Source organism: Salvelinus alpinus, chromosome 14 (genome assembly GCF_045679555.1).
Source record: "Salvelinus alpinus chromosome 14, SLU_Salpinus.1, whole genome shotgun sequence".
In the NCBI taxonomy this organism is placed as follows: Eukaryota; Metazoa; Chordata; class Actinopteri; order Salmoniformes; family Salmonidae; genus Salvelinus; species Salvelinus alpinus.
Window position 1 is genome coordinate 50,529,648 of NC_092099.1, and position 18,353 is coordinate 50,548,000.

The 18,353-nt window shown below is 42.2% G+C and overlaps 2 protein-coding genes across 4 annotated transcripts in view; one reads left to right on the plus strand and one right to left on the minus strand.

Annotated features, from left to right (window-relative positions):
- Window positions 1-9,417: 9,417 nt before the first annotated feature.
- LOC139539026 (N-myc-interactor-like) lies at window positions 9,418-14,518 on the minus strand. 2 transcript variants are annotated; one of them, XM_071341706.1, is made up of 10 exons: window positions 14,347-14,518; window positions 14,211-14,267; window positions 14,056-14,121; window positions 13,815-13,973; window positions 13,518-13,634; window positions 13,249-13,408; window positions 12,995-13,101; window positions 12,493-12,679; window positions 12,258-12,361; window positions 9,418-10,169 (listed from the first exon to the last, which is right to left on the minus strand). In XM_071341706.1, exons 2-10 carry the CDS (start codon window positions 14,250-14,252, stop codon window positions 9,966-9,968), a joined length of 1,146 nt encoding a protein of 381 aa, XP_071197807.1. In that variant the 5' UTR covers window positions 14,253-14,267; window positions 14,347-14,518; the 3' UTR covers window positions 9,418-9,965. The 2 variants fall into 2 exon arrangements, with proteins under 2 accessions (XP_071197807.1, XP_071197808.1); XM_071341707.1 differs by having other exon boundaries at window positions 14,211-14,255; window positions 14,347-14,481.
- Window positions 14,519-14,612: 94 nt separating this feature from the next.
- Window positions 14,613-18,353, plus strand: part of LOC139539024 (protein mono-ADP-ribosyltransferase PARP14-like) — a 33,163-nt gene continuing 29,422 nt past the window's right edge. For both annotated transcript variants that reach the window (XM_071341701.1, XM_071341702.1), the window contains exons 1-4: window positions 14,613-14,806; window positions 17,142-17,338; window positions 17,461-17,482; window positions 17,749-17,916. In XM_071341701.1, coding sequence (XP_071197802.1) covers window positions 14,635-14,806; window positions 17,142-17,338; window positions 17,461-17,482; window positions 17,749-17,916 — 559 coding nt within the window. In that variant the 5' untranslated portion in view covers window positions 14,613-14,634. The remainder of the gene's footprint in view (window positions 14,807-17,141; window positions 17,339-17,460; window positions 17,483-17,748; window positions 17,917-18,353) is intronic.

Below are 18,353 nucleotides of genomic sequence, written 5' to 3' on the forward strand. Positions count from 1 at the left end.
ACAGCAGTATGAGAGCCTCCCAGATTTGTATGAGCCCTGACAGTGAAGTGCCGAGAGAAGATGTGAGAGAATAGAGAAAAGCAAAAGTGATTGAAAGAGTAGAAAGATGAAAAGAGAGAGGAATAGATAGAGGGACAGAGAAAAAAGAGAAAGATGAAGCGAGAGATGGAGATACAGGGCGATTCCACGCCAGCGTAGAAAGAAAATATTTTTGGTATCTCAGATTGTTCTGGCCATTCTCACATAGAAATAATATTTTGGAATCTAGACATACTCCATATTTGAGAGCACACTATAAGGAATATAATGACTCCAAGATGTCCGTATCATGTATGTTTCACAGATCATATAGGGTCTTACCCTAAGGTATAGGTCTAAAAAGGGCCTAAAATGGCCACTTTCATCACGACTTTCTCAAAAATGGTATGTGATACAAATGTAAAAAGCATGTGAAACATTCTTCCTCTCAATGAAGTTTACGTGAGAATTGCCAGAACAATCTCAGACAGCAAAAATATTTTCCACCTACGCTGGCGTGGAATCGATCTATACAGAAAGAGAGAGGAAGAGAGAGAGCGAGAGAGAGAGAGAGACTGCTATCTAAACTGGGCTCTTCCTATTAGTCTGACCGTAGCCTTGGTCCTGTGATATGGACATAACACAGATGGACAGATGTGTATTAAAGGCCTTATGATTCATGAACAGAACCCAGAGAGCAATAATAGAGAGAGAGGGAAGGAAGAAGAGACCTGGTTAGAGCACTTGTATGCATAAATTGTCATCTTTGTTGTTGCGCTCCTTAAAAGGTATTGAAGTGTAAAGTATTCCACCCCCAACCCTCTCCCCCACATCCACATTGTTTGTATAGCTTGTTTCTATGGCAACCTTGTCTCTCAACATTTTCAAAGGGGAAAAGTTTTACCAGATAGGATTAATAGATTCACTGTACATTTATCAGATGACACTTCAGTCTTTAGTGTGTCGCAGATACACACTGCTTATGTTTGTCAATTGTTATTTGGAGCTTTCTCTCCTCTGTTTGTTCACCTACCAGTAGGTATGTCACTGAAATGAATAGTCTGCACACAATGTGACACAGAGCCAGACAAATGAGACAGAGAAGATGGATATGGAATGGATGAATGTGAGTGTTGTCACAGAGGGATGGATGTCACCTAGAGCTCTGTGAAGGTCGGGGTTGTTAGTCCTCTGTCACCGTCTGTCGTTAAGAGGAGTCCTACTCCTGTGTCCAGTGTGGTGACTGACTTGCAAAGGATCATAAATCCATGATCTGATGTTCAGTTAAACCACTGTCTGTGACCTAAGAGGAGTTAGAAGCTGACCCCAGCACGTTGGGGTTCTCTAGTCATTCAATCACACCCGTCTGCCATACTCCCAGAGTGCACTGCTCCGACATCTTAGAGCGGGCCCCCTTCTCCCCCCTCAGTCACTCGCCCATTCTCCCTGCATCCGTCAGCTCATTTGGAAGGTAAAGAACAAGACAGTCTGAGCCGAGGGAGCTAGATCAGATCCCTATCTTAGGGCGGCCAATATGTTGCCATGACACTGGTGGAGCAGTAGATCTGGTTTAATCCTGTTTTCTGATCCTCATCAGTCCCCGGACCCCAAAGCAATATGCATCAAATTGGCCAGTAACTGGTTTTGTATCAGCGGGCCGGGCCAGCTGAATTGGCCCAGCAGACCACTCAGTCATGCATTATTCACTATGGGGAGGCATTCATCCCTTTTGAGTGAAGGTTAAATAATTAACGGCAGGAAATTTGTTTGGCTTATTTTTGTTCCATTCAGGGTGCCAGCGGCTTGTGTCTTGGCAAAATGAATGAAGTGGGAACAGCGACGGGCGCCAACAAACATTTTAATGAGGAATATCCCTTACAACTCAAACACGGGGAATCGAATCAGGGGTGATGATGGGTTGTTTGGAAGCACTTCAATTATGTCACCATCTTTCTACCGCTCTCTCCTCAATTTCTCCTCCTGTTTTACACACTTTTCAGCCTCTCTCTTACCCTGTCACAGTGAAAATCTCTCTTAAATTCAACTGAAGAGCATCAAACACACCACCACCTAATATGTTTGTTAAGCGGTCTAATGGGAAAAACGTGGGAAAAGAGAATAATACAAATGTCACTCTGGGGAATAAGAGTCAGGCTACACTCATCCTATCTTCCAAGATATCACCAGGAGAGATTACATCCTTCCTGTCCTCCAAGATATCACCTGGAGAGATTACATCCTTCCTATCCTCCAAGATATCACCTGGAGAGATTACATCCTTCCTGTCCTCCAAGATATCACCTGGAGAGATTACATCCTTCCTGTCCTCCAAGATATCACCTGGAGAGATTACATCCTTCCTATCCTCCAAGATATCACCTGGAGAGATTACATCCTTCCTGTCCTCCAAGATATCACCTGGAGAGATTACATCCTTCCTGTCCTCCAAGATATCACCTGGAGAGATTACATCCTTCCTATCCTCCAAGATATCACCTGGAGAGATTACATCCTTCCTATCCTCCAAGATATCTCCTGGAGAGATTACATCCTTCCTATCCTCCAAGATATCACCTAGGGAGATTTGGAAAAATGCATCTACTGTGACATTAACTCACTAACACTGGCATGCAGCATGAACCATACTGTATAGGACGCAGGGCTATAGCAATAAGCAGACACATTTTAACCAATTAGGAGCTGTAGGAGAGAAGAGGGAGCCAGAGGGAGGCATAGCTACAGACTGTAACACCCGATAGTGTGATTTAACCCCACAAATATTTACCATTATACTGGTAGTTACAGGTGTGGCTATACAAAACGTTGGCTGATATTTTTCAACTAACCTGGTATTGGTGATACTATCTTCGTCTTCAGTTTGTGGAAAGAGGAGTCTCAAAATGTCTGTGCAGTTGCAGGGGCTCCGTTTTGAATTTAGAAAATGCTTCGTTAAAATATATACACTACTGTTCAAAAGTTTGGGATCAATTAGAAATGTCCTTGTTTAAAATTACATAAAATTGATCAGAAATACAGTGTAGACATTGTTAATGTTGTAAATGACTATTGTAGCTGGAAACGGCTGATTTTTAATGGAATATCTACATAGGCGTACAAATCAAATCAAATTTTATTTGTCACATACACATGGTTAGCAGATGTTAATGCGAGTGTATGCTTGTGCTTCTAGTTCCGACAGTGCAGTAATATCTAACGAGTAATCTAACAATTCCCCAACAACTACCTAATACACACAAATCTAAAGGGGTGAATGAGAATCTGTACATGTAAGTATATGGATGAGCGATGGCCGAGCGGCAAGGTGCAATAGATGGTATAAAATACAGTATATACATGTGATATGAGTAATGTAAGATATGTAAACATTATAAAAGTGGCATTATTTAGAGTGGCATTGTATAAAGTGACTAGTGATCCATTTCTTAAAGTGGCCAGTGATTGGGTCTCAATGTAGGCAGCAGTCTTTCTGAGTTAATGATTGAGATAGAAGCTGTTTTTCAGTCTCTCCATCCCAGCTTTGATGCACCTGTACTGACCTCGTCTTCTGGATGGTAACGTTGTGAACAGGCAGTGGCTCGGGTGGTTGATGTCCTTGATGATCTTTTTGGCCTTCCTGTGACATCAGGTGCTGTATGTGTCATGGATGGCAGGTAGTTTGCCCCCGGTGATGCGTTGTGCAGACCGCACCACCCTCTGGAGAGCCTTGTGGTTGAGGGCGGGGCAGTTGCCATACCAGGCGGTGATACAGCCCGAAAAGATGCTCTCGATTGTGCATCTGTAGAAGTTTGTGAGTGCTTTTGGGTGACAAGCCAAATTTCTTCAGCCTCCTGATGTTGAAGAGGCGCTGTTGTGCCTTCTTCACCACACTGTCTGTGTGGATGGACCATTTCAGTTTGTCTGTGATCTGTACGCCGAAGAACTTAAAACGTTCCATCTTCTCCACTGCTGTCTCTTTGATGTGGTTAGGAGGGTGCTCCCTCTGCTGTTTGCTGAAGTCCACGATCATCTCCTTTGTTTTGTTGACGTTGAGTGAGAGGTTGTTTTCCTGACACCACACTCTGAGTGCCCTTACCTCCTCCCTGTAGGCTGTCTCATCGTTGTTGGTAATCAAGCCCACTACTTTTGTGTCATCTGCAAACTTGATGATTGAGTTGGAGGCGTGCATGGCCACACAGTCGTGGGTGAACAGGGAGTACAGGAGGGGGCTGAGCACGCACCCTTGTGGGGCCCCAGTGTTGAGGGTCAGCGAAGTGGAGATGTTGTTTCCTACCTTCACCACCTAGGGGCGGCCCTTCAGGAAGTCCAGGACCCAATTGCACAGGGCGGATTTGAGGCAGGGCCTCCAGCTTGATGATGAGCTTGGAGGGTACTATGGTGTTGAATGCTGAGCTGTAGTCGATGAACAGCATTCTTACATAGGTATTCATTTTGTCCAGATGGGATAGGGCAGTGTGCAGTGTGATGGCGATTGCATAGTCTGTGGACCTGTTGGGGCGGTATGCAAACTGAAGTGGGTCTAGGGTGGCCGGTAAGGTGGAGGTGATATGATCCTTGACTAGTCTCTCAAAGCACTTCATGATGACAGAAGTGAGTGCTACAGGGCGGAAGTCATTTAGTTCAGTTATCTTTGCCTTCTTGGGTACAGTAACAATGGTAGCCATCTTGAAGCATGTGGGGACAACATACTGGGATAGGGAGTGATTGAATATGTCCGTAAACACACCAGCAAGCTGGTCTGCATATGCCCTGAGGACGAGGCTAGGGATGCCGTTTGGGCCAGCAGCCTTGCGAGGGTTAACACGTTTAAATGTTTTACTCAAGTCAGCCGGAGAAGGAGGGGAGGGCACAGTCGTTGTTAGCGGGCCGCGACGCTGGCACTGTATTATCCTCAAAGCGGGCAAAGAATGTGTTTAGTTTGTGCTTTTCTTTCAAAAACAAGGACATTTCTAAGTGACCCCAATCTTTTGAACGGTAGTGTATATTTTTTATTACGGTCCTTGTAGTAATCCAACAATGTGTACACCGCCATCTTGTCTTTTTTAAATCTTCTCCCATTGATTGGTGGATGCCCTGATAGTTTAGCTAGCTGGTGAGGATTATGACAGCCGGCTTTTTGAGTCGACGCGACATGGCGGCAAATTCAAGATACAAGAACAGTTTACTACTACAGCGGATGAAGGAGCGGAAAGAGAGCGTGGAGATGGACAGCGAGGAAGAAGGAAAGGAGATGACTGTAGAGGGAAGCGCTGTGGTGAAGAAGAATGGCGTCATGTACAACAATACTCCAGTAGCTCAGAAATTTAACCTGATGAGAGTGAGGATGAATTACCTTTGGTGGCAGGTGCCGTGAAGACCTCAGAGTTTGAGCCTTGGGATGACTAAGATGATTCTGGACCAGTGGGGGTGAGATTTAGGGAGAGAATGGATCCTTTGCTTCTGTCTGATCCATATGTGGTGTCAGGTTGGGTGGAGAAGAGGTTGGGGATTGTTGAGTTTGTGAAAGTAACTCAAAGTGGACTCGTGATGACTTTTTGCGTTTCAGTACAGAGGGAGTGCGTACTTCATACCACGTGCCTAGGGACAAGAACTATGAATTGCTGTGCTCTCTAGAGCAGGGCGCCATTGAAAGTGAGTGATAACTGGGGTGGCGTTAAGTGATGAGGAGGATCAACTGAAATGGAAGATTCCTGGTGTCTGTGATGACCGCCGTTTGGTGCGACAGAGACCCGGTGGCGAGCGTGGTGAAACAGAGAAGACACTGTCTGTCATTCTGAGTTTTGATCCGGTCTTTACCCGACAAAGTCAACCGACAATGCACACTGTTGCAACATGACCATAAGCTTGGCACCTAACACACTAATGGGTTTGGGACAAAAGCTCTCACGGGATAACTGACACATCCCAACTTGACTTGCTGCAGGAGGGCATGAGACAAAGGAATGTGTAGTATCGGGGGAAACAGTTGTGTGTGTTAACTGTATAGGTCCTAAGAGGCTCCCTTTGAGTAGGCTGACGCCAATAGAGAGCAAAAGGAATAAAGGAATAAGGAATAAAGGAATACAACTTGTTTAGAAAAGGGCCTTTGTAGAACTTGATTTGCACAGCTGTTTGCATAGTCCTGGATACACACGGCTGCTTTAATTTAGGCCAATTATTGTCTTTTACTTTGCTTTAGCTTTGCTGAAGATGAGAGGTACTGTAGTGTGTAAGTGCAATATGGTAATGAAGTCTACATTTGCAATCTCACAAGAGACTCACAAGAAGTTGGTTTCTTAGTGTTGTGGTACATCAACTGTAGCACAGAAATGGAAAGTAAATCACAGAAATGAGATGTTGTGGTGGCAGCTGCAGAGAAGTACTTGGGTGTACGATATTTTACTGCAGAAGAGTTACAAGGTGTGTTGAGCGATAGTGTCCCATCCCCGGGCTGCTGGCCTGGCGTAGGATCAGATAAGTAGTGGAACAATGGTTAGGTTTTAATGGGTTTAGGGTTAGTTGGTAGGGCAATTTTTATTCCCTTCCTTTTTGTGTCACAAAGTGTAATGAATTCACACTCCAGAACAGTGAACGGAAACACAGGGCTAGATGAGAGAAATAGATCAATAGGGAGGCCGTGACCGGCCTCACACTCCAGTACAGTAGGTGGCGTTGTAACCACCTTTCAGTGTGTTGCGATCAGCCATAAATTTAAAGAAGAAGAAGCAGCAGTTTGGTCCACTCCAAAGTGCCGCATGTCATGAGGACAGACACCTGTCTCAATGAGAGAAGACTTGAACTGCAACTGGACACAGATTTTTTGAGACTCCTGTTTCCATGAATCAAGGACAAAGATAGTATCGCCAGTACCAGGTTAGTTGATAAATCTCTGCTGACGTTATGTATAGCCATACCTGTAACTACCAGTATGATTGTACATTTTTGGGGTGTTAAATCACATTATCTGGTGTTAGTCTGTAGCAAGGGGAGGCAGGGAGTCCCTCTACCCTCTCTCTGAGGAACCTGCCTGTGGTGACCTACTGGGCTAAATCATCGAAGGATCTTTCCTCCCCATATCACTTTCCAATTATAGTAGAAGACAGTCTGCCAAGCGTAATCTTACGGTGCGGTCACAGCCTCAATGTCTCATACTGTAGATTGTCATTTACTCACTCAAGGGAGTTATCCAGGGCTGGTAGATATACGGAGACTATAGTGACAAAAGATCTTGCGAGTCTGAGGTTCTACTGGGCATTGCTTTGGGTCCTCATTGGTGTTGAACTCAATGTAGCAGCACACACGAAAGCTTGGACTACCATAGACTAGAATGACATTTAGCTAAACCATCCAAACTTGGATAAGGAAGTCAATCTAGTTGTGACTTTACCAAAAATGCATCTCTGTAGCTACTTAGCAACTGTAGCTTGTGATATGTTTTGGTACTCAGTTTTGCATGGATGCATACCTTTCTTAGGTTTGAAGAGAGTTTCACCTTAATCAGGGCTCCCGAGTGGCGCAGCAATCTAAGGCACTGCATCTCAGTGCTAGAGGCATTATTACAGACCCTGGTTCGATTCCAGGCTGTATCACAACCGGACGTGATTGGGAGTCCCATAAGGCGGCGCACAATTGGCCCAGCGTCGTTAGGGTTTGGCCCGGGTAGGCCGTCATTGTAAATAAGAATTTGTTCTTAACTGACTTGCCTAGTTAAATAAAGGTCAAATTATATAATACAAAAATTGTTTGGTGTGCTCACCTGTCAAGGTTTGTGAGAACCCAGGTAGAAAACAGGCACCCTTAAACCTGCTTTCTAGTGGATCATAGAGATCAATAGAGAGTGTGTCTACCACAAAGCACAGCATCCTCCTTCCATCTCCTTGTCATAGACTTGGGGAATTCAGAACATATCTATACCATGAACCATGGAGGAACGCTAAACAACTTCTGTATTGCAGTATTCAAAAGGCCCATGTAACATGCAGTCAGTTTGTAGCTAGAGACTATACTGTACAAACTTTGTCTGTCTGCTTTAATACCCATGTCTGGTATTGATTTACAGTAAGGGTTAAGTCAGGGCGAATCAATAAATATTATAGCCTTCCGGACTTATGACATGGCATGCTGTGATTGGAGGCAAGGGTTTTCAATTATGAAACGACCCTTTAAAGGCCCCCGTGTGGTTTATGAGTCCATAATAGAGACTTTGTGTGTCCAAAATGGCACTATATAGGGCTCTGGTCAAAATTTCTCCACTATGTAGGGAAAAGTGTGCCACACAATGTATTTTATGGAATTATAGCTAGAGAACTGTGCTTTGCACTGCATTTCCTATCAATTGATCAGCATTATGGGGTGTTTGTAGCCCCCTCTACACTGACGTAACAAATAGCTTAATTACCTGATTACCATTCAAGTCAAGTTTATGATGCGTAACCAAATTGCTAGGTGTGTGGGAGTACTTGATTAAGTTGGGAATAATGATAAAGCACTGCCATCTAGTGGCCTTCAGCAGTCTTTATTTACAGTTGAGTTGTACACTGAACAGAAATATCAACACAACATGGAAAGTGCTCGTCTCATGTTTCATGAGCTGAAATAAAAGATCCCAGAAATTGTCCATAAGCACAAAAATACTATTTTGCGCAAATTTGTTTACATCCCTGTTAGTGAGCATTTCTCATTTTGCCAAGATAATCCTCCATGCCACAGGAGTGGCATGTTAAGAAGCTAATTAATCAGCATGATCATTACACGTGTAATAAAAGGCTACTCTAAAATGTGCAGTTTTGTCACACAACATAATGTCACAGATGTCTCAAGTTTTGAGGGAGCGTGCAATTGGCATGCTGACTACAGGAATGTCCACCAGAGTTGTTGTCAGAGAATTGAATGCTAATTTATATATCATAAGCAGCCTCCAATGTCGTTAACGAGAATTTGGCAGTGCGTCCAACCGGACTCGCAACCGCAGACCACGTGTAACCACACCAGCCCAGGACCTCCACATCCAGCTTCTTCACCTGCAGGATTGTCTGAGACCAGACAGCTAATGAAACTGAGAACTATTTCTGTCTGTAATAAAGCCCTTTTGTGGAGAAAAATGCATTTTGATTGGCTGGGCCTTGCTCCACAGTGGGCCCACCAATGGCTGCACCCCTGACCAGTCATGTGAAATCCATAGATTAGTGCACAATGAATGTATTTCAATTGACTGATTTCCTTATATGCACTGTTAACTCAGTAAAATCTTTGAAATTGTTGCATGTTGCGTTTATATTTTTGCTCAGCACAGATTATGTTATCACCTGCTGTTATCAATATTTGAATGGTGTGTATTCAGGCCTATATTTAAGCACTGTGGTCAGAAAGCATACAGGTGTTTAATAAAACAATACAATGTGATATGCATTAGATGCATTTTAATGGGGGGAAATTAAGTAGGTGGGTACTCATATACCACGATCAATGGGATTATCCATACAGTAAATTCATGATTCATGTCATGATGACCGATTTTAAAAACCCATGATTTGAAGTTTGAGCAAAAAACACCTTTAATCATATCACAAAGATGCCTGACAGAGAAATAGCCATAGTATCTCTAGATGTAAACAACTACTGTGCATTTTCATTTGTCCCCTTCTAATAGTGTTTGACTATATAACTATAAAGATCCTACTAATCAATATTATTCTAAACATAAGGCACAGCACAAGGCATTATCATGCATGTTTTTGGCCTTGTTAAACTTTATCAGTATACAAAGTTGACATGACTAATTTCACAAGACTTACAGATCAGTTTTGGTATAATATAGTGCTGCATGTCAGTGGGGTATAGATTATGGTAAATGCGGATGAATACATCATCACTAAGGTTCATTCATGTGGTACCAACTAAGTACTGAGAAACATGAGCATAGATGTATCGTAAGAGGATGGCCGTTAATGTTAAGCCTCCATCTCAGCCACGTCCTCAGTGAAGAAGGCCTTGACCTCGTTGCCCCCGGAGACATACTTGATGCACTCCACCTCCCCTCCATAGTTACTGGGCTTCTGGAAGTGAATCTCCAGGTGATCCTGCAGGTCCTCCTCATCCTGGAAGTCTGCAATCCCGTACAGGAGGATGGTGCGCTTCGGAGTGCCGCAGAACGTCTGCAACAAAGGTTAAAGTAAAACACTCACAGTTGATATGCATGTGTCAGTCAACTCTACACATAACATCTGAAACAAGACAGCAGAAAAACGTTGGTAAAGAACCATCCTGTTCATTTGTGAACACATATGTTAGCAGTCTGTCACAAGAATACCACATAGGCACATGTCAAAGTTCTGCTCCAGTAGAGACCAGAGCTAGGTGATATGGACAAAAATCCATATTGCGATAAATTGCCTGAGTTGATCTGATAACTATAAATAGAACGATATGTTTATAACAATGAACTACAGTTTGTGTTTATTATCCTTTAAAAACTCAGCAAAAAAAGTAATGTCCCTTTTTCAGGACCCTGTCTTTCAAAGATAATTCGTAAAAATCCAAATAACTTCACAGATCTTCATTGTAAAGGGTTTAAACGCTGTTTCCCATGCTTGTTCAATGAACCATAAACAATTCATGAACATGCACCTGTGGAACGGTCGTTAAGACACTAACAGCTTACAGACGGTAGGCAATTAAGGTCACAGTTATGAAAATGTAGGACACTAAAGAGGCCTTTCTACTGACTCTGAAAAACACCAAAAGAAGATGCCCAGGGTCCCTGCTCATCTGTGTGAACTTGCCTTAGGCATGCTGCAAGGAGGCATGAGGACTGCAGAAGTGGCCAGGGCAATAAATTGCAATGTCCGTACTGTGAGACACCTAAGACAGCGCTACAGGGAGACAGGACGGACAGCTGATTGTCCTCGCAGTGGCAGACCACGTGTAACAACACCTGCACAGGATCGGTACATCCGGAAATCACACCTGCGGGACAGGTACAGGATGGCAACAACAACTGCCTGAGTTACACCAGGAACGCACAATCCCTCCATCAGTGCTCAGACTCTCTGCAATAGGCTGAGAGAGGCTGGACTGAGGGCTTGTAGGCCTGTTGTAAGGCAGGTCTTCACCAGACATCACCGGCAACAACGGCAACCCACCGTCGCTGGACCAGACAGGACTGGCAAAAAGTTATCTTCTCTGACGAGTCACTGTTTTGTCACACCAGGGATGATGGTCGGATTCGTGTTTATCGTCGAAGGAATAAGCGTTACACCGAGGCCTGTACTCTGGAGCGGGATAGATTTGGAGGTGGAGTGTCAATCATGGACTGGGGCGGTGTGTCACAGATTCATCGGACTGAGCTTGTCATTGCAGGCAATCTCAACGATGTGTGTTACAGGGAAGACATCCTCCTCCCTCATGTGGTACCCTTCCTGCAAGGTTATCCTGACATGACCCTCCAGCATGACAATGCCACCAGCCATACTGCTCGTTCTGTGCATGATTTCCTGCAAGACATGAATGTCAGTGTTCTGCCATGGCCAGCGAAGAGCCCGGATCTCAATCCCATTGAGCACGTCTGGGACCTGTTGGATCAGACGGTGAGGGCTAGGGCCATTCCCCCTAGAAATGTCCAGGAACTTACAGGTGCCTTGGTGGAAGAGTGGGGTAACATCTCACAGCAAGAACTGGCAAATCTGGTGCAGTCCATGAGGAGGAGATGCACTGCAGTACTTAATGCAGCTGGTGGCTACACCCTTTGTTCAGGTACACATTATTCCATTTCTGTTAGTCACATGTCTGTGGAACTTGTTCAGTTTATGTCTCAGTTGTTGAACCTTGTTATGTTCGGACAAATATTTACACATGTTAAGTTTGCTGACAATAAACGCAGTTGACAGTGAGGACGTTTCTTTTTTTGCTGAGTTTACTACTACTACTAGTTTGTCCCATTTAACAATCCCCCATATTAGAAAACTTATTTCATTTCAAATTTCACATTTCTCTAGTATAGGCTAGAGAAATGTGTTGATCATTTTGGTTTATCGTCCCAGCTCTAGTAGAAACTATATAACCTAATACAGCAAGCTGTGGCTCCTGACTTGGAAAACCCAACATATTTGAATCTGTCATGGCAAAGTCCAGACAGCTTTGATCTGATTGGAAAGTCACAACAGGACAATGCTTAGGAAGGGCATACTGTATGTAAACAAATGACAGAGAAAAGATGAACGACTGTTTTAATCTTTGAATCTCACCTGAAACTTCTTCAGCGTGTAGTTGTAAACAAGGTCAACATTCACATTCACCTCACGGTCCATATCCACGCTGTACTTCCTTTTCAGGGCCAGCCTCTCTGCAACTAGAAACGTAGACACAAGTATTTAAAATATGAACTCTTCTCTGATTAAACATATTGAATACGGCACTTTCCAATGAAACAAATAATGTTCTGACACTGGCAAACAAACACACACAATAGATGCACTGTACCTCCAGTGTTGAGGAAGGTGATTTGTCCTTTCCCAGTGTGCTTGTCATAGTCCACCCTCTGCACCTCTCCTCCCCCTCGACTGGGCTTGGAGAAGCTGATCTCCAGGCGGTCTCTCATTCGTTCCTCTGACAGGGGGAACGGGACATTGGAGTAGCTGAGTGTCTTTGTGGAGACATCAAGGTGTATCTGCACAGCAACAGCCACATAACTTGGTTACAGGTGTGTCACCTGGGCAATAGCAATGCAGTGAATCATCAACAATACAAGCCATTATAGACACCATTGTATCAATTGAATGGTATAGTTTTCTTGAAAGAATCCCTAATTCCTTACTGAAAGTTGATTGGAACACACCTTTACACTTTGCAGTAAATAAGATGACTCTATTCTAGAAAACAGACTCCATAGTAAACTAAATCATTATCGGCTGGAGGCGGTTATCTTTAACGTTTTCAAGGTACTTAATTTAACTTGACACATTCATTGTGTAAAATGGTGTACCTCAAACTTGACAAAGGGGTCCAGTGTAAGGCTTTTGGGCTTCACATGCACCTTGTCTTTATCACAGGACACAGTACACTTGGCCATCTTCAGGATCTGGGCAGCCACTGAGAGAGAGGGAAGGAGAATCCCAATATAACACATTCAAGATAATGACTCACATTCAACATAATGACTCGCATTCAACATAATGATGAGTTATGTAGATGAATGTGCACTGTCTTTATGAAGCCACAAAGATGGACATCCTGTACCTTTCTCCTCCTCAAAAGTGATGAGAGCCTGCCCCCCCTTCAGGAGCACTGATGGTCTCTGGGCAATGGTGAACACCCCCTTGATGTGTTGACCGCTGTCATCGCTGTCCTCCTCCTTACGGGTGAACTTCACCTTCTTTTCAGGGATCTGGACATGGATCTGGAACCAGCAGTAGAGTGTGAGTGTTGTCCATGCCAGAATTGCTTTCTTTTTAGTCCTCTCAAAATATTAGAATTTCATATTTAACATCTGTTGTTACATTACCTACCTTAAACTTCTGCTGAAGTGTAGCAGACTCTGTCTTCTTAGCCTGTAGCTTAGCCTGGCTTTTCTTCAGTTTCTCCATCAGATCTTTGTTACCATTCTCAAGCATCGAGATATCATTCTGTGTAACAATACCATGCATGTGGTTACATTTGAAAAACATATTTGAATCATCCACCACAGCATCAATATCTATCTGGGTGACTATACAGATAAAACTACAGTAGTAAATGTAATATAAATATGCATTGAGTGAATGTTATTTTAAAAGGCGTTCAGCCACGGGCAGGTAAGTGACTACCTGTATCCCTTTCACAGTTTGAGAGAACTCCTCCTGACGTCGCTCCCCCTGTTGTTGAAGGGCTATCAAATCTTTTGAAGCCTCTTTCTTTGAATCTTCTGCGCTCAGTTTTGCCAACTGCAGCCTAGATTTTTCGTCCTCTGCCTTCTCAAGTTGTTTCTGCATAATAATAGGAAATAAATATTTATGTAAAAAACATTAATTTGACAGATTAATAGCTAAACTCTGCAAACAGGCCTACCGTCAATTGTTTCAGCTCTTCCTTAGCTACAGACAGTTTCTGTTCTTCATCGTCGACGTTATCCATCTATTTATAAAAAGAGATGTAATGTATTTCGAAAAAAAGAATAGTCAATGGAAATTATTGTCCAATTGGCCTACATGAATTTACGCTACCTTTCCATTCACAAGCGGCTTGGCGGCGTCAGAGTCACCCATTATCTGCGTAAAAGTCTAAGAATTATTATTGCGATCATGTTACGTTTTATATGACAGATTCATTCATGGTCAGTTGCAAGTAATGTTAACTTACCGAATCGGCTTGAGAAAATACGGACTGATACGGTTTCCTACAGTCAAATATCACGACGAATTGATTACCTTTTGTAACCTACTCAAGTTCCTCGAAGTCACATGGGGTCGAAATCAAAAGTGAAAGTTACTACAGAGAGCAACGCAATGTAATAGCAAGTGATTTTCCATAATAACCGGAAACAAAATATGTGTTTTACAACAGGAAATCGAAGTTGCTGAAAGAATTGACATATACAAATATGCTGCTTCAATCGAAGTAGGACAGTACGACAACTGTCTGAACATAATGACTGAAAAAACGCTGGTATTGGAGGGTCTGCCAGACGACATAGACAAAATCAGACCCAAGTTGGATTTGCACTTTAAAAACAAAAGAAAGTCTGGAGGAGAGACATTACAAATTCAAGACTATCCCGGGGACAAGAGGAAGGCTTTGCTCGTTTACCATGAAGATGCAGGTAATTATTCCAATTTGTCATAATACAAAATATTTAGGCCTATGAATAAACACACATCCATAAAGGTCTATTTAAGCAATAAGGCCCGAGGAGGTGTGGTAAATGTCCAATATACCACGGGTAAGAGCTGCTCTTAAACACGACGCAACGCGCAGTGCTGTGGTATATTGGCCATATATCACAAACCCCCGAGGTGCCTTATTGCTATTATAAATTCGTTACCAACGTAATAAGAGCAGTAAAAATAAATGTTTTGTCATATCCGTGGTATATGGTCTGATATACCACGGCTTTCAGCCAATCAGTATTCAGTGCTCAAACCACCCAGTTTATAATTAAGTACAAAAGTAAAGTTATGAATTATTTCAATGTCCTTATATTAAGAAAACCAGAAGCACCATTTTCTTATTTTTAAAAAAATTTACGGATAGATAGGGGCACGCTCCAACACTCAGACAATTTACAAACGAAGCACGTGTTAAGTGAGTCGGACAGATCAGAGGCAGTAGGGATGACCAGGGTTGTTCTCTTGTGTGAATTGGATCATTTTCCTGTCATGCTAAGCATTCATAATGTAACGAGTACTTTTGGGTGTCAGGCAAAATGTATGGAGTAAAAAGTACATTATTTTAATTAGGAATGTAGTGAAGTAAAAGTTGTCAAAAATAGAAATAGTAAAGTAAAATACAGATACCTCCAAAAAACAACTTAAGAAGTTAAAGTATTTTTACTTAAGTACTTTACACCACTGTATGAGACCATATACCGGGGGTATGACAAAACATATTTTTTATGTTCTAATTATGTTTGTAACCAGTTTATAATAGCAATAAGGCACGTCCGGGGTTTGTGGTATATGGTCAATATACCACGGCTAAGGGCTGTAATCCAAGCAATCCGAGTTTCGTCGTGCTTAAGAACAGCTCTTAGCATGGTATTTAAGTGATAATGCCTGAGAAGCCGGTGTTTGGAGGATATATTGGCACGGGTGTTGTTAGGCCCGAGACGAAATCGAGGGCTGGCAAACCGTGCCAATATATTCTCCAAACACCATTTGAGGACAGTATCACTTTTACACAACGGGTTACCAACATATTGAAATAATGATTGACTTATTTAAATTAAAAACCTTATTTGGATGAATTTATTCATACTATTTCTTCCTTCCACAAGATATTGTCCCGACACAAATCTAGGGTTGCTACCCAAGCCGGCTGGTTGTTTGTTCTATCGGTTTGGTTGCCATAGGCGTGACCCAGTCATTCAGTGATTTTGTTCTGTATCTATGGATGCGACCCAGTCGTTCGTTCTAAATGTCCCATTTCCATAATGGCTGCCAACGTTCTTATCCCTTTCTAGCCAGAATAACAACAAAGTAGCTGCATTTGCATTAGTTTAAGCTGTTTTCTAATGACATTTATTTGGATACATCCATAACAATGAGCTAATGAGGCGCGATTTCGCCTTGCATAGAAAACGTGCTCACTCTTCAGGACACTGTTGTTCAGAGGAGCTAGCCAACAACACAGCTAAAACAATCACTTCTAACTGTAGCTTGAAAGACTGCAAACTAGCTGCACTTTGTTTCATTTGACCTTTTTTCAATTGACATTTCTTTGTATATATCCATAAAAATTATGCCAGCTGATTCATAATTTCGACTGGCTGAGAAACACTGCCTGCCTGTCTGTCTCGTCCCGACTTGCGACACGTTACTATATTACTATATGACAGCTGGAGATCTAATTTAAATATTGAAACAATGTTTCAAATGTCGTAGACCGACATCAAGGTTTATACAAATCTCCGCTGTTGAAAACTAAATGTTAGTCTAAAAGAAATGTGAGATAATGTCTAGATGCTTTTTATAGTGGAGTTTATAAATTGCCTGGCTGGGTTGAGACATTGGATTGCCCAGTCAGATGGAACAGAGTAAATAGGCATTTTAACGTCACATTTAGCTGGTGTTATCTTGTGGAATAGACACCGGCTGGAATACGGTTTTAACCAATCAGCATTCAGGATTAGACCCATTTGTTGTATAAATAGGCCATATAACACTGAGCCTTGTGAGTAGGCTGTGCTGAATGGTGATAATGGTGTTAGAAACTCTCCCACTGGGCACACACTGGTTGAATCAATGTTGTTTCCACGTCATTTCAATGAAGTTACGTTGAACCAACGTGAAATAGACGTTGAATTGACGTGTGTACCCGGTGGGTATAGAGCTCCAAATACCAAATGAATTTAGTTCAGTAATGTAACCTGTGTCTTAGGAGCCACATAAGTCTTTGTAAGATAAGTATGTAATGATGGTCTGTCAATTCCTCCTCAGCTCTGCAGAAAGTGTTGGCTAGAAAATGCCATAAAATTGATTTCAAAATCCCTTTTGGGGTGGTTGAGCTTCAAGTGAAACTGAAGGAAGATGGCGGTGAAACAGAAGTGAAGAAAGTTAAACCACCAGTCTTCCCTCGCCCTACAAAAGACAAACTGACTTCTCTAGGAAAGTCTTCACCTAACGTTGAAGAGAAGGTAATTCTTTATGTGTTGCTTATATTGTATCAAGTTAGAGTTGGCAATATACAGCATTACAGCATTACATCATTTGGACCTACTAATGTGTTTTCTCTCTGTCTTTGTCTGTGATGTATCAGCCAGTGTCAGAGAGTCTAGCGGGTAAGACTCATATTCATAAATATACTTAAAGTTGCACTATGCAGAATTCGCTCCGCAATTTCCTGGTTGCTAAAACTCTAATCGTTTTCCTAATTTCAGTTTATTTGACAAAATAAACTAGCATGGTGTAGAGAATAATTGTACCATCTAAACCGCTGTGGGGGGGGAAAAATCAAAAAGTTAAATATTGACATATCTTTAATAAGATATTAAATCAATAGGGAAATCACAGTAATGTTCATTCTGTGTGTCTGTTTATTTTTCAGATTCAGTGACGGATGATGACATAAAATTACTACTTGTCAGAACCACCAAGGAATGTGAAAAGGAGCTCCTTAACTTGTATTTTGAGCAGTTTGCTTCAGAAGAAGGAGAGGTCAGCATTACAAGACATGGAAAGAATAGCTGGGTCCTTAAACTGTCCTGTCAGTCAGGTAAGGAGTGTTTTCCATAGACTCATCTAATTAACATGTTCTTTCTTCAAGTGAATATTATATTGTGGATTTACTGTATGTGGGAGTTGTTAACCACTTGTATTGCTTTCAGTGGACAGTTCAACTTTGTACCTGTCAGGATAAGCACTAATTAGATCAACTATGCTCATAAGGAAATGATTCCTTCTCAGTCACTAGAACACAATAGCTGCTATTTGAAACAAGTATATGTTGATTTTTTTTCAGTGAGTCTTTGTATCTCAGATAATTTACATTGTTACATGTGATGACATTGACATTGTGACACTGTGACATGTGATGACATTGTGACGTGATGACATTGTGACATGTCATCTACTTATATCATCAAGTGAACATTACATGAGTGAATTTCTTGAGTCTGCTTGATCATTCATACCCACCAATAAATACTGTAC